At 45.4% G+C, this 23,359-nt stretch overlaps 3 protein-coding genes across 5 annotated transcripts in view; 2 read left to right on the top strand and 1 right to left on the bottom strand.

Annotated features, from left to right (window-relative positions):
* Nucleotides 1–1,724: 1,724 nt before the first annotated feature.
* On the bottom strand, nt 1,725–11,687 carry HIF1AN (hypoxia inducible factor 1 subunit alpha inhibitor). The gene is made up of 8 exons (XM_068166131.1): nt 11,508–11,687; nt 9,904–10,154; nt 8,663–8,811; nt 6,784–6,929; nt 6,178–6,284; nt 5,722–5,785; nt 5,387–5,497; nt 1,725–4,215 (listed from the first exon to the last, which is right to left on the bottom strand). The coding sequence occupies exons 1-8, from the start codon at nt 11,676–11,678 to the stop codon at nt 4,171–4,173; spliced, it is 1,044 nt and encodes a 347-aa protein (XP_068022232.1). The 5' UTR covers nt 11,679–11,687; the 3' UTR covers nt 1,725–4,170.
* A 2,103-nt stretch (nt 11,688–13,790) lies between these two features.
* Nucleotides 13,791–17,055, top strand: NDUFB8 (NADH:ubiquinone oxidoreductase subunit B8). The gene is made up of 5 exons (XM_068166134.1): nt 13,791–13,900; nt 14,070–14,196; nt 14,805–14,904; nt 15,986–16,141; nt 16,828–17,055. Exons 1-5 carry the CDS (start codon nt 13,801–13,803, stop codon nt 16,918–16,920), a joined length of 576 nt encoding a protein of 191 aa, XP_068022235.1. The 5' UTR covers nt 13,791–13,800; the 3' UTR covers nt 16,921–17,055.
* Nucleotides 17,056–19,834: 2,779 nt separating this feature from the next.
* SEC31B (SEC31 homolog B, COPII coat complex component) overlaps nt 19,835–23,359 on the top strand; it is a 35,260-nt gene continuing 31,735 nt past the window's right edge. For 2 of the 3 annotated variants that reach the window (XM_068166194.1, XM_068166191.1), the window contains exon 1: nt 19,835–19,946. The gene's annotated coding sequence lies outside the window, so the exon portion shown is untranslated. Of the gene's footprint in view, nt 19,947–21,774; nt 21,932–23,359 lie in introns of those variants that run through there. The other variant, XM_068166193.1, reaches the window with a different exon arrangement.

Here is a 23,359-nt window from a genome sequence, read left to right as displayed (position 1 = left end):
TGTTTGTCACAGCAACAGCATCTCTTTTCCTTTCCTCTAGACACCACGTATGCAGGAAAACACCCAGAGAAAATGGTGGTTCAGGAGAAGTTCTACACAGAGAGAGTGATTGCCCATTGGAATGGGCTGCCCGGGGAGGTGGTGGAGTCACCATCATTGGAGGTGCTCAGGAGGAGACTTGATGGGGTGCTTGGTGCCATGGGTTAGTTGTTTAGGTGGGTTGGATTGGTTGATGGGTTGGACACAATGATCTTGAAGGTCTCTTCCAACCTGGTTTATTCTATTCTATTGGCTGAAGAGGCACCATCTCCAAAATAGCAGGAAAAAGTGAAGACCATAAACCACAGTGCAAGGAAGCTCCTCACACACGCGTGGCAGAAAGGAATCTTAGAGAAAAGCGCTTTGAAAAAAAAACACAACTGTGTAAGGAAAATTCCCCCCTTGCAGCTGCTGCTCTGATTCCAGGGCTGGGACAGGAGAGTGAGTTGACTATGCATCAACAGAGGCTTGTTGAGATTGTCGAGGTCCCAAGTGCATTGTCCCTCTTTAAAGAGCAATTGGCTGTGTTCAAGGACAGCTTGCTTAGTGGTAAGAGCTGTTGTAAAGAAAACAAGCAGCAGCCTCAGCCCTCTTTCCCTTAAGAGCTGCTTTGCTGCAGAGTGTGCATCACCCCCTGTGTGTCCCCACAACTGCAGCTATGTCCCATATGTCCTCAGCCCTGGCCCTGATCCTGACCTGCTGGCTTCACCTTGGACCATTCCAAATTTCCTGGGTGATCCCTGAGCTGAGCCTGACCCTGATCACCAAGGGGGTAGAGTGCATTATTCTAGAAACTCATGCTCTTCTTTCAACAGGAAAGATCCTGCAGCTGTGATCTACAAGAGAAAGGCTGCTTCTCCTTAGAAAAATCCCACTTTTCAGGGAGCAGGGAAATGTGGGGGAAACATAAGAGGAGTATTCTAGGAGCTAAGGTAATAAAGGCAAACAAGAAAAAGACTAAAAGTGAGAAGTCTTGGGAGTTTGGTTTGGTTTTCAAATGAGACAGTTCTCATCCTTCAGTTTCCTCTGCTTCTTTACACAACCCGAGGTTACATACATGCCTTGTGATGCTAGCTGGGCATGGTACCCAAGAGGCATGTGTACATCAGAAAGTCTACAGGATCAGATGTAACAGACCATGAAGTTCAGTGAAGAGAAGTGTGTGTTCAGAGATGATGATCCCAGCAGGCACAGCACCCATGGTCACAGGCGGCTTTATCCACTCATCTTTCCTGCTCCCTCCACATTCACCCTGTCCCCCAGAGGTGTAAGGGGAGAATGCCAGTTGTGGCGCCCCAGGCACAGGTAGCTAGCCCTTTCCCCCACCATTCCCAATCTCTCCTCACCAAAGTATGAATGAGATAAAGGATCAAATGGAACCCATGGCAACCCAAAAGATAAGCAACTGATAGAACTCATTAGACCTGATAGTGTAGCTTGTTCTGTGACAGTGACCACAGCATAGTGACACCACTGAAGTCAAGCAATTTGTTCCTTCCCCATGTACACTTGTTGATGAGGTTCAAGGATACCACCTTATTCCCAGCTTTCCTTTGAGGCTTATGGAAGTAATATAGGAAAAGTTGTGAAGACACACAATAATGCAGTTGGTATTGCTGTTTTGAAGGCAGTTCTGGAGACCAGTAACTTTCACCAATGAAGAACACAAGCAGAGTTACCAGAAAGACTGAAAAGTAGCTTTATATGCGTATCTCCTTACACAGCTCTCCCCTACTGCCATTCACAAAATAAAACCACACAGTTCTGTTGTTCAACATTGGTTGTATTTAAGAACTACACTTCAGAAGGTACCGTGTGTTTGTCACACCCCACCCCCTGCACACACACCCCTAGCAGAGAACACACACAGCTTCCCAATACCATGGCAAGGGGCATTGAAAGCACAAGGTGAAAAGGGATGGCGGGGGGGGAGTCAGTCCATCAGTGCATTGTAAATGAGCTTTCACAAAGTCAAGTGCAGCAAAACCTGTTCAGACACTTTAAAAGTTAGACCTTTGGCAAATAAAGGAAAAAAAACAACAACCAAACTAAAGTTCTGTAAGTACCATTCCCTCTCCACATGGGATATGAACTCCCACCCTGAGCTTCAAGAGTTGATGGTGTCTAACAAGTAGTACTGGAGACCATCATGTGCTGAATAAATAGCACAGAGATGGGATTTTGTTTGAGCATTTTTCAACCAATGGCATGTGCCTAGGATTCCTGGGAAGGCCTTGCTTTTGGCCAGAATCAGCAGCTTAGCCTTCTTCCCCACCTGCCCCAAAACTGAGTATTGATAAGTATCAAGCTGTGTGACCTTTGTTTGGGTCTAACCACAGCTTTGGAGAGTCTGCAGCAAGTAACGTGGCAGTCAAACTATGCAGTGACACAGACATTTCTTAAACAAGGATCTGCAGCTGCCAATTAGACTTCATTTGTTCTGACCTGTAAGGCAGCCAGAAAACCAGTCCCTGGGACCTCCTGTTTGAGAAGCCTTTCATCTTTGTGCAAGACAAGCTCACTGCAAGTGGTGCATGAGCTGTCTCAGCAAAAGATGGGACCTGAGGCCAAAGATGGAGGACTTCTTGAATAGCATTTTCTCAGTATTTTTATCAGAATCCCATGTCAGAACAAGCCCTGAAGAAAACCAGAGAAAATACTGGGAAGTCTCAACAGAAAAAAATCCCCACTATTCTCTGGGATGAGATATATGGGCTATGAAACAGCTTATCTAGCTCTTGGGACCCATTACAACCCATCAAATATACAAGACCTTTGCATCATCCCCCAAACCAGGGACAGCAGTGCAGCATACCTCATAGTAATAAAAAGCCAGCCTCCATATTAGCCTAAGGCTGTTAAAGGGAATAGGATGAAAGCAAAATTATTTTCCAGGGCGATTGCTAAGGACTCTAAAACACAGGCTTGTCCTGTTACTGTGCCCTGGCCTTGCCACTTCCCAGCCTGCCATGTCAAATCCCAGAACACAAAAAGGATCCAGATAAATTTAACCACATTTAAACAGAAAGCCCTGACTTCTTTCACATGACTGTACAAGGAAGGGAACCACACACTGGCATGGATTTAACTGATGGACAGGAGCCACACAACATCACACAAACACGCGCACCTATGTGCAGCCACACACACTTGAGTTCTTGCAGTTTCAGTAAAAAGGGCACTTTCCCGTGTTAGTCCAAGGAGCCAGCACCCCTGGTGAGGAGAAGGGAGGCTCTGTACCTATCTGACACTGCATTTTGACAGTGGGGAATTTTATTTTAAAATGTGGCTTCATCGTTCAAGACTTGCAGAGGGCCCTGGCATTTATGTATCTCCCTTCATAATGCTACATACCCCTTTAACCACACTGCAGCTTCAGAAGAGCAAGAGAGAAGACTTCACTCCCCAGAGAATGCTGTCAGAAAGGAGGTTTATCTAGACTCCTACAACACAGATGTTATTTGGAGACCACAGGATTTGGCACTCACCCACTAGATGAATTCACTCTGATCTCTACCCTGTACTAAGTCCAAAGCATAGGTGTGTTATGTTAAAGGAAGTGAATCATTTGTCCAGCTGCTCAGCACACACAGACCATCTCACATGTTCATTTCTGTTATACAAAATAGTGCCAGAGTTGAGCATGGACAGATCCTCTAACAGAGGACTGTGAAACCTATCACATCCCATCTTATATCCACTGCAGGCATCAACACAGAAACACAGTCAGGATATCCAAACCCTGTGAGGATCATGAAACAAGATCACTTTGGGTTCTCCTCCAAGCTCCTCTTCAAATGCCTGAATATCCTGAAGTGACACATCTGAGTGCCAGAAGCCATGCTCTTTGTTGTGGCAAACAGGGCAAAGGGAGAAAAACACAAGTTAGTGAGCATGAATCCAGCTTCCAATAAGTGCAGAGGTTCTTGGGAGGTTCGGTTAGATGAGAGTGGAGGATGAATGGGGTACTAACGGTTTTGCAGTTCCAGTTGCCCCCTGTATTGTAGTGGGGCAGGGATGGGCCAGGAAACCCATCAGTCTGTTAAGTGCTGCGTGCAATACTAGCGCTCAGTATCTTCCATTGCTTGTGAACAAAGCAGCTCCAACATCAGTCACCCGGGCAGCCAGGCATTAGTCATATCGTCCCTTAATCATCATATTCAACAAGGGACCCACCTGTTCAAAGCAAAACCAGGTCATTAGCTGGGACAGTCACACAGAAATGGCACTTGCAGAGCCTGCTCCTCTGTATCACAATACATTATGAGCTGAGTGGCCCGGGCAGAGGATCTCAGCACAAACTAAGCCTAAGGTACAAAAAATCAGTTTTGAAGTATTTTCTAGAGAAAACACTGGGGCACTCTTGAGCACATACTCAAAACATCCTACCAAAATTGCAGTGTTCTCTGCCAACATCCAATTCATCACAACACATTGCATTTACAGTATTTGTTTGAAAGTTTTTCACTTCTCACCCTAGATTCGTGATTTCTCAGTAGATGCTATTAAAAGAATCCAACAGTCAGCAGGGGGGTGCTTTTTGCAGGGCAAAGAAGGAACATTCTTACTCAGTGTTCCTTGGTGTCACTTGGAAGGAATGCTAGGACTGATAATTGTGCTAAGGTTTGGTTTTCACTCAACACCACTCCCACTTCTCAGAACTGCCTGGTCACTAAGGGAAGTTTGGCAGGCTATGGCAGTTGTTAAGATAATCTCAGGGGAGAGTCATGATCTTACAAGTGTGCTAAAGAGGAGTTCCTGCACAGTGGTAAGGACTTACAAGACCATGAAATATTTCTATATGCATCTTATATTTCCACTTTCAGATCAGCAGAAGATCTCCAAAACTATACTCTCGGTATTTTGGTTTTTTCTTAAATACCAGCTGGTTAAAACTACAAAGAGTTCAGGTATGACTCAGATGCATACTAAGGGGGAAGCACCTGACTTAATAGATTTTTTCTTATTTAACAGATTTGGATTCAAAAAGTAAAGCACCTTTTTCTTGCAATTACTGGGTATAGCTTCTGCGCAGAAGGCTAAAGAGAATTTGAGGTCACCACTTTCCTGGCAGTGTCTGAAGCTAAAGTATGTTTTCCTCTACATACAAGAACGATTACTCCGTTGTTTGTAGTGGTCCTCTCTATAATTATAATTTAAAGAGCTTGCCTTTTTGTAGCCAAAGGAGCTTCTGAAGACAGCAGGAAGAACCATCCACAGCAACAGAGCAACCCTGCTTTCTCCTAACCTCACTGTGATACCTGCAGACCCAAATAGTTGGCATCTCGAGTTTTGCATTAAGCCATAACAATTACAAGAGCAGTGACTATGTGGTTCTTTTTTTTACCTCTTGTGGATTTCCTAAGGCTTCTCCCAACATCTTCTCAATGTTCCTCATTATCGCCACCTTCTGATGAGCCTTTAATGGGTATTCAATTCTCTTTGGGGTTGGGGCACCCTGAAATATCAAAAATAATTCATTGTATGCTTCCTGAATAGGCAGATTATTCCACCTTCTCCCAGCCCCCCAGTTCTTTACACATGACTTGAAAGGGAGAAAGTAGCTTTCAGCTTTAAAGCAAAGGCCATGGTGGAATGAAGCTCCATGCCAATACATCTCTAACTGGAAAAGTCCTCTGGGGTAGAGCTATCCAAGCTGCACAGGAAGATGTTTGCACTCACCTTGTACCAGAAATTCACAGTGATGGTAATCCCCCCATTCAGGAGAGACTCAATGTGGTGCCACCTGCACGGAAACCACAGAAAATACACTAAATTATTGTTGTAGCTTACAGTGAAATACCTTGGATGGATGAGTTCAGGCAGCACTGGACAAATCTTGCCCTGCACTTCCACCATCGAGACCTCAGAACTTCTGGAAAGCTCTCTGTATTTAAATACAGATCCTTTTCTTGCACATGTTAGTGGAGTACTCGCACAGCAACATAGGGACAAGGAGAATATCGCTGCCATTCAATGGATAGGAAGCACAAGCAGATTGGCCTAAAATATCACATAAAATGTCTTGTTGGAGAAGTCAAACCAAAATTCTCGTAAGAGCCAACCCAACACTTTAAGCAGAAGACCCTTATAACCCTCTGTTTGCTGATCACCGTGCAGTCCCGTTATCCTCCTTACCAGTACATAGGTATGTACAGCACATCCCCTGGACCCACCACCGTCTCATAGCCAACCACGCTCCTGAAGTTTGGAAACTTCTCATAGTCAGGATTGTCAAAGTCCACCTAGCAGAAGAAAACATTAAGAAACTCAGAATTATTTCCTACAATGACAGTCCTCATTATTGGCTCTCAGTGTCAAATCATCTTGGTCTTCCCTATATGGCTTTTACATACCCACTCTTGAACTAACTACACTGCAAAGTGCTGCAGTACCTTCAAAGTACCACCAACTCAGTTAGGAGTCCTGCAATTTGTCTCTGTCCAAATTTGCATTTGACCAAGTGATGGGTGAAACAGAACTGAGAAGTAGGCAACTGCAGCCCCACTCACTGTACTGCCAGTATGGAGATGATTCTAGCCCTAATACCATCACAACCGGACACAGACAAAAACACCACCGTCTATTCTCAATGTATTCACCAGTTAAAAGATCTGAACACAGGTTTTACAAAAGCTCAGCAAGTTGTATGCAGCTTTAATTCTAGTGCAGCTTCCTCCCACCTAGCATCTTAAAAAATGCCCTTTTTTGGCACAAAGAAGAGAACAGATCTGCTACTCTCACCTGGCTCTGTCTGTCGCATGGGTGGTGCACAGGATAAGGGTAGAGGCATTCAAACTGATCAGGAGGGAAAAGGATGCACCTCTTGTAACCCTTAATCTGAGCAAAGAAGTTCTGCTGCTCATCATAATGAGCTGGTGTCACATTCCCTGCACAGAGAGAAAACATGATAATCTAGACACTCTCACATACAGGTGTAAAAGACAGAAACAAGTCATACTCCTTGCTCAAGACACTAAACGCACTTCCACCTATTCATAAAACTAAACAAGGAAAATGATCACAGGAACATTACAAACTGATCATGATATCAGTCAGCCTATATTGAGCAGTTGCTACTCCACTTCATTTCCATTCTAAATCCATACTCAGCAATTAATGCTCTACAGGATCTGGATTTCCAGCTTGTTTCCATGAACAGCAGATGGTGGATGCTGACAGGCAACTTTTTCATAAAACTCTCTGTTCAGATGACAAGTCATGGAATGGACTTTCAAAATTTATGAGTCTAGAGAAAATGTGTCCAACAGCCTGATTTTGAAAAAAGTCCTAACAGTTTTGCAAGAAAACAAGTTAAACAAATCTGTTTGTCATTGGAGCTCCCAACGCATCTCCTCAGTACACTTAATGGTTTTGAAGCTTGACAGTCACCACTAGATCCTAAATGTAATTAAACTTAATTAAATCTTTAAATACAATGGGGCATTTTGTACCCCTTGCAACTACTCTTTTCAGGCTGTTTGCCAATTTAGGTATTACTCATTTAGCTTGCTCTTCATATACATTTTCACTAAAGGGAATTAAGATTACAGTTAATGCCGTAACTTCATTAAATAGATCATATAATCATGTGCTCCAGTAAAGACTTCTTCTAGTAGACTTAAGCTCAAGACAATTCCTTGGTTCTTGTGCATAAGCTATTGGTAATAAGAATTTTAGCAATCACATTATGGCCTGCAGGGAAGTGTGAGTGCAGTGCATTTATGCAATGTTCTTTTCTCTCAGCTAGTAAAACAAGTGGCAAAGATAAGCTGCTTTAAGTTGAGCAGGACTTGTTCCAAAGCGGGGGGAAAAAAAATCTACTGTCAGAACTGAACAGCCATGAATTGCCAAGCAATTCTAACAGGACAATTATAATTGGGTGTGATGGCCACATCTATCCTAGGCCATCCCACTTGATGAAACTGTGTATGTTCCTTGCCCACTTACTGAGATCACTTTCTTCTACAACGCTCTCCTTCTAAGCCACCTGCCGATGAGTCAGTCTCCACATGGATCTGGAACTCCACTCTATCCAGATATTTTTAGGATTTATCCATTTGCAAGTTCTCTGGTGCCCTCTAACCTCCCAAGAACAAATTCAGCTCTTAATTGAAAGTGAATTCTTCTCCACAGTGTACAGGCTCAAGTAAGAACAAATGCTTCAGAGTAATCAACATTTCCTCCTGGGTAGACATTGAGTGTGCCAAGCCCAGAAGGCTAACTTTGCAAGTCCTTTTGCATTGTAAATCTGCAGACTGAGCATTTTAAATCTACTGCATCTGAAGCATTCAAACACTAAAGAGGTCTCCTAATATGACTCACAATTACTGAAAACACAGCCCTACCAGCACTACACAGACTTTGGCCATAAGCGAGAGATTGCATCCAGGCATTCACAGTATGTCACTGAGGAAACAAGCTGCTCCTTTGGATGTTTCCTCTCCACAACCCATGTTAAATTGTGACAACAGTCCTCCCAACCCAAAGCTTGAAACAACCTGCTCTGAAGAAACACTTAGAGACTAATGGAGAATTCATTCAAAAGATCTTGTGGATCTGAAATACAGAACTGCTGACCAGATCTTCTTGCCTTTCCCTCCAGTCAGAGGAAACTGCTTACCTTCCATGCCGATAAGAAGCAAGTTAGAAGTCAGTTGACCCCAGCCACGTTTCCCTTGCTGCTTGTTAATCCAGTTCCAGTTGAAGCCAAGGAAATCCACCACAATCTTCCTTCCAACTGTGTCATTCAAGGTTTGCTGGAGATATAGCCTGTATTTTCCCAGAGACAAGCAGAAATCAAATACGAAGCTTTGTCATGAACATAAAGATGTATCTCTGCTTCTCTTCAGAAAGATGTCAAAAGAAAGAGACAACTCCTAGAGATTCTATTACCATACACAATAAACACCTTTTGAAGGAAACAGTTTCAAGAAGTCCCCAAAGTTTGCTGAAAGATTTCTTGATACAGAAGGGAGCAGAACTCAGTTTTGCTTGAACAATCACAAGGGAGAAAAGAGAATTTTAGAGCAAGAACAGTCTCCTCATGGTGCAGGAGGAGGAAATTGGCCACTGTAAAATATCAAACACACTCATGAGTAATCCCCAGATAAATGCCACAAGTCTAACTCAACTGTGGCATGAGTTACTACTTTTGCTAGACTGCAGTAGACTGTATTAACAGTCACAGTATTACAAACCAGTCTTCAATGCTGGGAGAAAAATGCATTTTTAAGCTCAACGTCTGGTATCTTTCTGCAGCTGAGCAAGAAGAGAAAGGCACAGACAAGTGGACATCGACACAAAATCTTTTCCCATTAAGACACAATTAAGCAACCCTAAGTTCTTTCAGAGGGCTAGTGACTGGCAAAATTAAACAAGGGTTTAAGTACAATTGCTAATAGCTATATTCCGTCTCCGTAACTTACAGCTGTTAGAAGTATAGGCCATCACGACCAACAAATGACACAGCATGTATGCAACCTTTTCTCATCTTTTTAAAAGACAGTTATTACCAGCTGTCTTGGTGTTCTATAAAAGACTCTGAGTGACACAGCCTGTACCTTTTCATCAAATAACTAGGGTCCTATACCGATGCCATAGTCTGTCGAAAGAAAGTGAAGCTTAAGGCATTCTCTTTCTAAATCCTGCCTGAGACAAAGAAAAGAAAGTGAATCTCTGCAGACAATGTCTAACCAATGGTATGACTTTTTAAATCAGGTAACAACTGTCAACTAGCAGCCCTGCAGGAAAAGCAAGGCTATAAAAAACATTAAAATTTGACAGACTTTAATCATTATCTTCACTTACTGAAACTTACCCCCTACTTAGACCTGCATGGAGAAACCTCCATGTATCACTTACCTCTCAGCGCTCCCTTTTTGTTGTATTTCTTTGAGTCTCTCCACAAACTCAGCAAACTTCATCTCTTCCCTGCTTGACTTGGGTTTGAAGTTCTTAAAATTGGCCATCTTCTTCTCATCGTAGTACAAAAACTTGTGTGTGCTGGCACTGTACACTGAGAAGTCTCCATTGCCAATGTTTTCCTGGAGGTAGTCCAGGTCCCATTTCAGAGCAGGATAAACCAGGTTCGTATCTGTTAGCACCACCGGCTCCTGGAGAGAAACATGGAGTTTATTGATTCAAAGATCTCTTGAACTTGAGAATGATCACATTCATTACTACAACCATACAAATTCTCTTTGAAAATAAGGAACTGGAAAGAGCCTTCAGAGTAAGCAGATCCCTTAGTCTTGGGGAAAAAAAAACCTAGCAAAACGTGACAGGAAATTTTAAGACAGTGGAGGCCTGCTCCAACAGCAAGATCCTGGTAGTAATGGGGCAGATCACAGAATAGCAGAATCACGGGATGTTAGGGGGTGGAAGGGACTTCTAGAGATTCGAGCCCAAGTCCCCTGCCAAAGCAGGAACACCTACAGCTGGCTGCACAGGAAGGCATCCAAGTGAGTTTTGAAAGTCTCCAGAGAATGAGACTCCACAGCCTCTCTGGGCAGCCTCTTTCAGTGCTCCATCACCCTCAACGTAAAGAAGTGTCTCACAATGTTGAGGTGCAATCTCCTGTGTTCTAGCTTGTACCCCTTGCTCCTTGTCCTACTGCTGGCAGATTCTGCTGTCTACTAAGCCAATCTCTAACATGTGAAGTTAGACAAACATTAGAAAACTCTGGGGCCTACTTGGTCTTGCCACCTAGCAAAGACACACAGCAGTTACTGTCTGGTCATTGCCAGCTTCAGCTATGATGGGGTAACTGCTGGCAGACAGATACTTCTCAATCTAGGAACAGCACTGATCTCTTTTCTCAGAGGATCAAAGATAATCTCCAGCCACGAAACCCCCCAACATTTATTCATCTGTTACACCAGCAAAAAAATCCCAACACTACAAGAGGGAGAGAAGAGACAGCACCTATCTCCTCACCTATAAGCAACATGAACAAAAACAGCAGCTCCTGTTTCCAAGTTGTGTACACACAACTTTCCTTCTTGTGGGCTTCCTTATAAATCTTATAAAATCTTCTACATCTTATAAGTACGTGATTAACTTTGTCCTGAGCCAGTCCAAGAGCCACTACTGCAAGTCAACCTTCATACTTCTGGTCACTCTCACTTATAAAATAAAGAACATATACCCATCGTTTTAAATAACATTTCCACGATTTCTATCCAGAAAACAAAGCACTTAAAGCAAAAGAAATCTGCAAATGTAACAACTCGACGTAGGCACCAAAAAGAAATCTCCACTGTAACTAAGAACTACGGGACAGCAGCAACAGAGGGACAGCGCCGGGGCGGGGAATGGAGCGCACCCGAGCCCACACGAGGACGCGGGAGAGTCCCACACTCTGCAAGCCGCTCTGTGGGCCCTGATCTGCCCGGCCAGACGGTCAGGGGTAGCAGACCCCGCGCCGTGAAGCACAATCCTCCGAGCCCCGCCGCGGCTCACCGCACCTCATTCTCGATTAGTTCCTCGGCGCGGGGATCGCTGTGGCTGAGCCGCGGAATAGGCCGTGTCTCGAAGGAGTAACGACGAAACTGGGATTCGCTCCAGCCACACCCTGCCGCCACCGCTGAGCCCTCCTGGCAGCCCGCGGCTGCGGCCGAAGAGGAAGCCGCCGCCATCGCCGCCACAACCGGAAAACCCGGAAATACACAGTCGGAAGCGGAAATTGCCCACCCCTGGCAACGCCGGAAGCGAAGGGAGAAGGCGGGAGGCAGAGGCGCACCATGGAGAGGGCAGCAGGGAGAGGCGGCGACGAGCAGCGCCCCCGCGCGGAGGGACGTTGCAGACGGCCTCTACTCCCCTCTGCCTTTTAGGCTCTCAGGTGTTTGGACACCTCTGGGAGTTGGGAGCAAACTTGGGAACAAATCCACTATATACAACAGAAGGAATCGTCTGCGAGGCCTCTGCGGGCCGCCGTGGCGCCGGGTGCTTGGCCCCAAACCGCCCTGCGTGCCTGCGACTGCCGGCACCTTCCTCTTGAAGTCGCCAGCTGCTGCAAGGCTGCTCCGCTGCCACATCCTGCTCCAGGGCAGCAGACTGTCCCTTCTCCTCAGTCTGGCTGCAGGACATGTACAGCTGAGTTCTGTGCCTGGAACCCAGAAGTTTAATTACCACTTGGTACAAGAAAAAGTGCATAGTGCTGCCCAGTGTAACTAATACCTGCCTTTTGATCATTAGCGGGCATTGTGTGACTAATTCGTTTTAGCAAGATTTCATGCATCGTATACTGAGGACCATACATGCTTAAGTAAACGTATGTACCCAGCGTATGTTTATTACATGAGACAAAGTCTACTTTTTACTTTCAAGCTGCAAGCAGTAAGAACGATGTTTTTTCTTGCCCAAGTGTAAGTGACACGTGAGGCATTAGGTCTTGAGAAAATGTTGGCCTCTGGCATTCAGAGGTTTTCATTGTACACTCAATGAGCTAAAGTTATTAATGTACTGAGGTTGTAGGAGAATTAATGCCCTTTACAGAGCTGTGTATGTACAGGTGAAAAAAACAAATTTACAGTGTATTTGCAAACATATTTGGGTGCTCAGGAAGCTTGAGCCATGTCTATGAAAGATTCAGGCATAACCCAGAAAGTAAAGAACCAGTAATGAAGAGCTGATGCAAGGAGAAGCCAACCATGATCTGAGCCTGCAGTGAGGTGTGAGCCCAGAAAAATGTCACAGCTGGGAATTGAGGGTCCCCCCTTCCAGCATGACACTGCCGTCCCCTAGGTGCCATGTGCTGCAGGGGTGAGACAGGCACCAAGCACTGGGTCCATGGAAAATGCCAGCAGCCTCTGCACTGGAGTGTTGGTCTCTTGAGTTAGTAACTTTATTAAATAAACAATTGACATACTAACTTCACTGCATACTCAGTTGTAAGGGAGTTGGCTGAATTAAGGTACCATCCCTAAAATGCTAGGACAAGGCCTTCCTTTGGCATGAGTGAAAGGATCCTGTCCAAGCCCATGACAATGCCTCCATCTCAGGCACGCTCTATTTCAGATGTGGTTTTGTGGTTCATCGCTATCTTCATCCAATTTGTAGGTTTACAATTAATGCTGTTATTAGAAGGAATGGCTTTAATGACAAATTGTCCATGATAGGGTTTGATCTGCAAAGGTTTATAATGTAGATCGTTATAGAGACATTACCCATTACAGCTGATGTGAATAACTGAAAGAAAATGAGTTCAACTACTACAGAGTTTACATAATGAAGTAAACTGCAAAATCCTTTAATGCTCGTATCGATTTCATCTACAATAATGTATTGCTTACATTTGAAGAATAGCACTGCTGAATTAACATGCCATTTCAGCTGTTTGCATTTCCCTGGGTCCACGGGAATAAGATGGCTACATTCGGGTATTAACTTTAATAACATTGATATTGATACAAAGAAGGCAATTTGCATAACGCCGCCAGCCACAGCATCGATCGGACTGAGCATCGACCCGGCTGCTTCGCGGGAGGCTGCCCCGCGTCTTGCGGGGAGACACCTGCCATAAATTCCTATTACCCCGCTTCAGACGGTGACAGCCAGAGAAATACCGCACTGATGCCCTTTCCATCCATTAGCTCTTATGTCAATATTATAATAACAGCGGCTGATTAATTAACGCCCTGAACGGAGAGCTCGTACCCGGCAGCGCGGGCGGCAGCCAGGATCGCTCCGCCCCCTCCTCCGCTTCTGTTTTTCTGTCCCTACCGGCCACCGTCAGGTCGCGCCTGCGCGGGGAGGGTGATGGCGGCGGCTGGGCTCCGCGGTGTCCTCTGGCAGCGGGCGGCCGCCCGGCTGTGGGCCGTGCGGGCTGCCGTGGCGGCGCCCCCTGGGGCGCGGGCGGGTGAGCGGGGATGTGGGACCCGGGGGCCTGGCTGGTGGTGGGGTGGGTGTCCGTGGGGCAGCGGGCAGGTGATTCTGGAGCCGACGCGTGAGGGCGGCGCGACCTCCCCAGGCTGGCTGCAGCTGACGGTGGGGCCTGTGCCCACCTTGCCTCGTTGCTCTCCCGCCAGCCTCGGAGATGTCCAAAGACATGATGCCAGGGCCATACCCCCGAACACCAGAGGAGCGCGCAGCCGCCGCAAAGAAGTACAACATGCGAGTGGAAGACTACCAGCCCTATCCCGATGACGGCTTCGGGTGAGCTGCGAAGGGTCCCATACCCTCACGGGCCAAGGCTGGCAGCTCCCTGCTGGAGGTGCTGCGGGCTAGTAGTCTCAGTTAAATGCCCGGAGATGATGTGCTATGAGTGTGAAGTTTTGAAGCGTGTTGATGTATATCAGTGTTTTGAAGCAGGAGCAAGTGGAATGAGTTGGAGACTTGTGTGAATAAAATGCTGTATGAGAGACTTTGTGTGGTTTTGTAATGCAAGGCTAAGAGAGATGAACTGAAAGCCATCTCTGGAATAATGATTTCAGGAAGTGTTAAGGAATACTTTGACACGTGCAAAGTACAAGATAACTAGGGCTCTGTAGTTCAGTTAAGCTTACATTTTCCTCCAGCTAGTATAGCCTAAAAATGACATTTTGAGGAATGTTAACTGTTGAAATGACTGGTGTCAAGGTGATGATCGTTATTCTAGTTGTATGCATGAATTTTTTAAATGTCTATATGTAGGAGTTATAAAAAGAAAGTAATATTTAACTTTTCTATTTCCATAGGCCAATCCTATAGTGTCTCCTGCAAGATGTATCTAAATTAATACATCTTTCTTTTATACTTGCTTTTTTTACCTCTATTTCTCACAGATATGGTGACTATCCCATGCTCCCTAATAAGTCTCTTCATGAGAGAGACCCTTGGTACCAGTGGGACCAGCAAGATATGAGGCATAACTGGGGAGAGCCGGTAGGAATGCTAGTAGTGCTTTTTGTTCTGATTACACTGTTACTAAGTACATGCATATCATGTAAGTGCTTCCTGGTTGATTCTCTGTGTAACTGCACCCTCAAGTGCAGATGTGTGTTGTGTACGCAAGCAGGGACAGTCAGCAGAGGGGAAATTTGGCTGTGGCCATTATGACAAATCTTGTAGAAGTGTTGAGGAATGTTGGCATCCTTATACACATGAGGAGGGAGACTTCATGAACTTAAATTTTTCTGTAGGAATAGTAAAGTCTTCCCCCATTTTTTTTTTTTTTGTCTGATCTGACTCAGTATGAGAGCTTAATTCAGAACCATTTAGCAAAGAAGCCATTGTCTGAGTAAAGTTCTTAAGTACAACAGAGGCAGTTATTGCTGCTTTATTACTTTACCTTCTCTGATGAAGGTTTACAAGCTATCCTTAAGAAAATGGATTAATAGAGCACCTATGTTAATTTTCAACATCTAAGTTACTCAAATTCCTTGTCAGGACTAACTTTCCTGTTAGTACATGGTCTTTCTATGAATGACTGCAGCCTAACTGTGAGTACCAAACTTAGTAATTGACACAAGTAACGAAAGGAGTAATTACATCAGGATGGGCATTAGCTTGCTACCAGCCCTGCTTTTGTCACAGAGTAAGACTGGCAGGTGCTTTGCCTGTTTTTGAGGAACCAGTTTCCAAGTGGTAGGTGATTGCTGCTTTGTTTGACATAACACTGCTACTTCTGTTTGTGACCGAACTTCCATAAGTGAGGGTATTGATTTACACCATGCCTTTTAACACTTCTGGGGAACAAATCTAAGGTAGAGTGGTTATGTATATAAATAAAAGCTTCTCCTGTCAAATAATTAAACATATAGTCTGGTATAAGCATAGGAATTTGGAGTCCTGAGTTTTACTGTGACAACTTGCTGTGACTGTGCTTATCTCCTCGGTAGTTTTTAACTCCACTTCCAAGACAGAGATGAAACAGCCTCTGGCAGTTTTGTGAGTGCTGTAAAGCACTTCTTGACCAAAGCAGCTGGAGCTGGTAAATGTGCAGCTGTTTTCCTTTGTTCTTTAGATGCACTGGGATTTTGACATGTATATTCGGACCCGTGTTGATACATCCCCCACTCCAGTTCCCTGGCACACCATGCGCAATCACTTCCTTCTCTTTTTGGGTACAATGCTGATCATGTTTGTTGTTGGAGAGTTCTATCCATCTTACAGGCCTGTGGTGAGTTACTCTTGGGTAAAGAGAGGAAAAGTAGCTGTGTTTCTTGTTGCTGCCAGTGCCCAGAAAAGTGGTTTTGCTGGAGCTGAGTGAATGTGAATGCAAAACTCTGCTGCTGGTGGGGAACAGGCTGTGGGATGTCCTGTAGTCTCACTTAGCCTGAGTTGTTCTGTTGGCTGGCTTTGCTCAGCACAGGGGTTCTGCTTCATAGTGAGTGGTTTCTGTTCACTGTGAGCGAATTCTAAGCTATGCTTCTTACAGTATCCCTCCTTTGGTCTAGGTATTCTTCCCTGTGTGCATCTGCTCAAGGGAGATGCTTTATCTATTTTGCCCTGTGTTTTTTAATCATATCTCACGATCCAGATCATTTGGAATGTATTTATGAAAAATATATTTGAATGCACAGTCAGGTTTTGTAATATATTATCTTTGTGCTCCCGGATGAACTGTTCATTAAGAATTAAACACAAGACCATCTGTATGCTGCTGTTAAAGTACAGGGGTTTATACAAAGAACTCTACCTTTGAATTTACTTATACTCTAAGATTCCTGCTGAAACACTTAAATCTGAGTTGTAAATGACAAGCCTTGACTTTGGTGAGATTGAGATGGAATGAGCTATTTTTGCCCTTACTCCTCAATGTACTTGATAACTGCGTTGAATTTGCCACACTTTCTCTCCTTGTAGGGACCGAAGCAATACCCCTTCAATGACCTGTACCTGGAGAGAGGAGGAGACCCCAATAAAAAGCCACCAGAGGTGATACACTATGAAATCTGAAAGTTGAAGCACTGTTTCTGCTGTGTCAGCTCTCTTGGGGCTGGCATCTTCTCCAGTGTTCACTGTGGCATGCATTGATGCTTGTTCTTCAACATTCAACAACTAACTGCAGTGAAATATATTGATGATACCTACTGTGCTAGTTGTCTTCTTTTGGTTTGAGAAGCCTGAACAAAGAAATTGAACGACCTTTTCCATTTTTCTAAACAGGCTGTAGGGCAAAGTTCTGAGTGCAGTCCTAGGACTGCTGTTGGTTTATGTAGCTTGTGTACTAACATGCCTTAGCTAAGCCTGTTTATGTAGCAGATATTGCCTGTTACCAAGTGGTTTACTGCAGGTGCTGTTTGGAGTGGAACTCAAGTGTTGTTGTTTAATGTGAGATGACAGGCAGAACCAGACTGGCAAATGCCAGTGCTTGGGAGTCTCCTGCTGTCTGTGAGGAACTCTGTCCTTACTGGAATTTGGCTGTGACTTGTTCCTGATCTAGATGCCCTCTTAAGTGAAGCTTGTGTAACCAGCAGGGAGCGCTTGCGAGGCACAGAGCCTTACAGTGTATAGCTTGAAGAGCTGTGGACAACAGTGGTATGAAAAGGTTAATGAGGAAGTTCAGTGCTGTCCACATTTGTTATGCTATGCCTGGGCTTTGGTCTAAGAGCACAGATGCTCAAATAGCTCCTGTATGGCTTGAGCTTATCCACCGGAGTTTGAGTTAGGCAAGCTTCATGGGTGAGATGTCTTGCAGCAAACCACTGTTTCTGCACCTCCTATGAATTCATCAGTAGTTTGCTTGGGAAAACTATGCAGACAATTTTAAGCTCCTAGATTTTTTTTTTCATTCTTCCTTTAACATAAGTTTCTCCCCTTGTTGCTGGAGGGGACATAACCTTCAGTACTGATTTACAGTGGAAGTTCCCTCAACTACTCTGTGCTGTGTCTCTGACACCACTGTTTGGCTGCAGAAGTAGGTCATCACAGAAATCTAAAGGCTTGGCCTCTTCTGGATGACTCTTGTAAACTGGATGCTGTCAACACCCTGTCATGACTCATAGTTTTGTGCTTTAAGAGAAGCAGGTATTTGAAAACAGTGATTCATTATTTTTTTTTTCCCCAATCTGTAAAGATTTTTAACCCCAGATGCTAAAGGCCAGTTAGCTTGATCTCTCTGTAGGAGTTTCTGTAAGGGTGTGTGTTTAAGGAAATCACACAATTGAATAGGCACCGGTTAGGCCACACCTTGAGTACTGTGTCCAGTTCTGGGCCCCTCAGTTTAGGAAGGATGTTGACGTGCTGGAACGAGTCCAGAGAAGGGCAACAAAGATGGTGAGAGGTTTGGAACACAAGCCCTATGAGGAGAGGCTGAGGGAGCTGGGGTTGCTTAGCCTGGAGAGGAGGAGACTCAGGGGTGACCTTATTGCTCTCTACAAATACCTAAAGGGAGGTTGTAGACAGGTGGATGTTGGTCTCTTCTCCTAGGCAGCCAGTACCAGAACAAGAGGACACAGTCTCAGGCTGTGCCAGGGGAGGTTTAGGTTGGATGTTAGGAAGAAGTTCTATACAGAGAGAGTGATTGCCCATTGGAATGGGCTGCCTGGGGAGGTGGTGGAGTCACCATTATTGGAGGTGTTCAGAAGGAGACTCGATGGTGTGCTTGGTGCCATGGGTTAGTTGTTTAGGTGGGTTGGATTGGTCGATGGGTTGGATGCGATGATCTTGAAGGTCTCTTCCAACCTGGTTTATTCTATTCTAATACACAGGTATTTGTGTAAATAAAGTAGTGCTGAAAAATTGCCATCCCTCCTGGCTTTTGTAAGCTGCCACCTTTTCTAGCTATGGAAATGCTTACTTTTAAATTACAGTGATATTTTATACCAGAAGGGTTTTTAGAGTATTTTTGAGCTGTGGGGAACCTTAAAATGGAAATCTGTTACAAAGCGTTTTGCAGGGGCATGTTCCTTAGAGTAAGGATAACCACAGTAGTTATGTGACAGCATGATATACAATGTTGTGAGAGTTGTAAAAAGTCTTTTAAGTAAAATGAAAGAAAGGGGCAGTGATGGCTGCCTTTATATATGTGAAATGATAACGCAGCAGTAGCACAGAGGCAGGCTGGGGACTGCCCTTCTGACTTGGTACTGCATGCCACACAGTTGCCCTGCCCCAGCACTGTTTGCTCACTGTTTTGGAGAGCTTCATGACCAGTCTGTATCTAACCAGTGGGATTTTATTCAAGGGGAAGTAAAGAACATGGCCCAGGAATCTGTAGAAATGGTGTCTTGTGTTAGGCAAATCTCCCCAAAATGGAAAAGATGTGAGGGAATTAGGTCTGGGCCTTTCTGCCCCCTCTTTTTTTCTTTTTTTTCTTTTTTTCTCCCCACTCTGGCTACTAAAATGTTTTCAGGAAAATACATTCCTAAGCTGTGCTTCCTTCCTTTCTGCATGTCCCCTCAGAAAGGCTTAAATCTCTAGTTGAGGCAATGTTCTTCTGAGGGGAGCAACTTCAGAGCTATCAGGAGCTTCAGGCCCCAGCTCCTGCTGTGCTGTTCTTTGGCACACAGCATGGGCCATTTCAGACTACTGGATGGGGCAAATTCAAGTATCTTAAAAACAAAATAGTGCCCAGGAGCCTGTTGGCTCAGCTCTGTCTGCCTGACACCGGTCCGTGGTGCCATAGCTGAGGAACACCCCGACACTGGGCAGGAGACTGTAATCAGCCCTCAACACCCCTCCCACGCTTTCGGGGCACACCTGAAGGGCGGTAGGGGCCGAGCCCTCATAGGGACGGGCTCCAGTCCCCTTCGCGCTGGTTCTGGCCGCCGCCCTGCGCTACAGCCCCAACCCGTCGGTGCAGCCGCAGTCGGGGAGGATTCCGGGGCTGGCGCCTGCGCAGGCGGGGTGAGGGGCGGGGTGACGGGCGGCGCTTCGCGGGCGGCGGCTTTTCGGCTCCCGGCGGCCACCGTCGTGAGGGTTCTGCTGCGGGAGTCTCTTGGGCTTGGGTCGGCGGCGCGGCGGTGACGGCCAGCGAGCCGGTAAGGGCCGCCGACCGCCCCTCCCTTCCCTCTTTTCCCGCCGCCTCCGTGCCTTTCGGCGTGACGCCAGCCGCTGTTCCTATGTCGGCACTCGCGCCCCTTAACCCCCGCAACAGGGACAGGGGCGCAGGAGCCAACCCAGGGCCAGACCCCCTAACCCCTCTCCCAGCCCCGGCCTGACATGCTGCCCCGCCCGTCCCGGTGTCTTTGCCGGCTGTGCCGGCTCCGATCGCAGGTCCCGTCGCTCCCGACAGTGGCAGGCGGGGGACTGCCAGTGGGGAGTTTAAGCTATTTGACCTGGGCTACAGAGAGGCCTCTAGCATAACCGAGAGCCTGTTTTCTGACAGTCGGTGGCCGAGATCAATGTTTTTTTCCTAGACCTTCCCGCTTTTTTACTACCATACTGTACAGTGCTGTTGTGTGGCCCAAACTGACTAGATAACGTGTATACGCACTCCCATCTGTATACTGCCGTGGCGCTTAGCGATAGCTTTTGAAAGTGCTCCGAACTCAAGAAGTTTTTATATACCGTGGGAGCAGTCATGGAGGAATGTGCTGAGCTCTACTTTGCAACAATCCTGTCTTGCAAACACCAACGATTATCTGAGATTAGTCGCTCTGTACCTTCTGCTTTCTGTAATCAGGGTTTATAATAAGCACTTATGAGAACAGCCTGGTTATAGGGGGAGCTGTGAAAAGGTCACAGCAATGCCAGTGGAAGAGGCAGTACAAAGATTTTAAACTGACACAGGGATATGGAGGCTGTAGGACAAATTGTGTCTTAACCATTGTGTCACGGCTGAGAAGCCTTTTTCAAATCTTAGGATGGCTGCTTGTCAGCTAGGTGACCTTGGAGAAGTCTTTTTTAACCCGAGTTTCACCTTTCGCTAAGAGGCATCAAGCTGTCACTTCTGTGTGCTGTGCTGGAGGTCCAGTATCAGCAGGAAGTCTTCAAAAAGGAGTGTTTGGGTGGCTGGAGGAGAAATGGGAAAGTCAGTAGGAGGAGATTTCTGATTGACAGTATTTGTGTGGTGCAGGAGGGAGAAGGCCTTATTCAGAGTGATACCAGGAATGGTTATCATGACAACTTAGAGGGTCGATTTAGCTGATAAAACTACCCCAACAGTCTTTAAGGATGCATTCTAAGCCACAAGTATTTTAAGTTACTGTAGGTGAGGAATTTTTTTGCCCTTATCAGGATTGTCTGCATGGTCTGTCACGGTCTGAGAGCTTTTACTTTTCACCATTAAGCTGTGTGCTTTTCATTTCTCAGTGGTGGGGAGTCCTCTGACCTGCTGGATTTTGCTTTGCAGATTGTGTTACCTTTTAAGGACACCGTGTGGGAAACCATGCCTGGGGGAGGCTGCGGGGAAATGCAGCTTCTGTCCTGTGACTCCCCTTGGGGTCGAGGTTCGCTAATACGTTAGATTTGTAATCTGGAGGAGGAGGAGGAGGAATTGTCTTGATTAATTAATTAGAGGTCCTGAGAAAATCGTGAGCTTTATCAGTAGTCTTAGCTGCTATTTTGGGAGGTGACAGCAGGTGGCAATCTCTCCCTAAAATTTCTCCTGTGAGAAGTCCAATGCTTGTATATTTTTCTCAGGCAGCCACAAGAGGTTACTAATGAAGGGTTTTTTCTTGCTTTAATGCTCGTGAGCACTGTCCTGGATACAGGCAGTTGTAGAAGGGTCGCTCCTCTAAGAGTAAGACTCAAATTAGGCTTTTTTTCCCCTTCAGTCCACTGATTTAAGGAGGAGGTGCTCCTGTATCCCTGTAGAATTTCAGCTATAGTGGAGCTGAATGTACAGGAGGTACTTAAGAGATGGTGTGATACTGTGATCTTACCTTTCTTACTCATCTCCTGTGGGCCTTCTCAGGTCTATTTACACTATTATGCTTTTCCTTGGGGACTGGGAACACAGTGTACCTGTTCAGTACCTATGATCCAGCACTTCTACAGTTTTGCTGTTGAGCCACTCTAAAAGGTACCTTGTTTGCTTTCCTATATCTGAGTTACAAGCAAGACACTTTACCTTCATGTTCTCTCCTGACTTAAGTTTGTGAAAAGAGAACAGTGATGTTGACTTTCTGTTGCAGGATGCTTTAGTGACTGAATAAAGGTGGACAACTGATCCATACCATTCTGCATGTTTTGGGGGCTTATGTTTCTTTGTGTGTTGAATGCAAGTTGTGCCAACCTTGCAGTTAGCCTGGCACAGAAGGTAAAGAGTGGAAGCTTGTACCATTCACCTGGGTAGGTTTGTGATGGTTGCACTCTTCTCTCCTTTCTTACTAGTTAATTTACTAGAGGGAAGTGGGGTTTCGGCTGTTGTCTGATAATACTCACAGGTGAATTGCCCTCAAACCCCAAGAAGCAGTGAGGCCTATATTTCCAGCCAGCATTTGCAATTGATGTATTCTAATTGGAGGAGGAAGAGGCAAAAACGGACTGGTAAGGAGCTTACCAGCTGTCCTGCTCCCTAACATCAGTGAAGTGGTGCTTTGTGCAGTAGGCTGTTGCTAGCAGCTTCACCTGACTCCTTCTGGGAATATTTTCGTTGAAGAGAGGATACCTTAACAGTGTTTTTGAATTGGTATGGGAGACAAATGAGTAGGCATTGTAACATCTTGGCAGAGAGAATATAATGGAGCCCTAATAAGTACTCATCAAAGTGTACTGGAGGATAGGACAGTAAGCTTTAGAGATCTCTTACAGTGATGAGGAGGTGACCTTTCTACATCTGTTCCTGGGCTGTATGAGGAAATAGTTAAACTTGTCTTAATATAAAAAGTTATCTTCTGATTGCTGTGGGCCTGAGCTGAGCTGGAATAAAGTTAATGTGAAAATATCAATAGACACTTTGAGCTTTGGAGATACTATTGCAGACTAATACTAAAAAGCAATTAATAAATTCTAATCAAACAGCTAGTCTTGGTAGTGCATGAGGGAGAGAGAGGAAGCTCAGCTTCAGAGTGGTGATGGAAAAGAAATCCTAAAAAGTATGGAGATGCTAACCAGGAGACTGATTCCCAAGAAGCAGTGCTGACCAGATTTCTCTCTATGTGTGGGCCTCAGGAGGCCATAGTTTCCTCTAAGCCACAAGGAGACAGGAGGCTTTTTCAAAACTGCTTTGTTTGGTTGTTTTTTTTTTTGGTGATTTGGCCAAACAGTGGGCTGGCCACAGCAAGCAACCTTTATGAACTTGGTTACAAATAAACAGCCAAACTCTGAAGCATGGACTCTTGTAGCCCTGCATTTGAAGAGAAGGCCATGTGATGCAGACTGTGGTTTAACTGTCAGCCTGGCTAACACAAACAATGTCAAGTAACTGGGAGAGGTTAATCACAGCAAGCTGGAGAGGTGCAGAGTGTTTTTCTGTGCTGCCTGCTGGCAGATTTACTTTATACAGCAT

Source organism: Melanerpes formicivorus, unplaced genomic scaffold, assembly GCF_026170545.1.
Source record: "Melanerpes formicivorus ecotype bairdi unplaced genomic scaffold, bMelFor1.0.p_v2 SCAF_98, whole genome shotgun sequence".
In the NCBI taxonomy this organism is placed as follows: Eukaryota; Metazoa; Chordata; class Aves; order Piciformes; family Picidae; genus Melanerpes; species Melanerpes formicivorus.
This window is presented reverse-complemented; position numbering and strand designations above follow the sequence as displayed.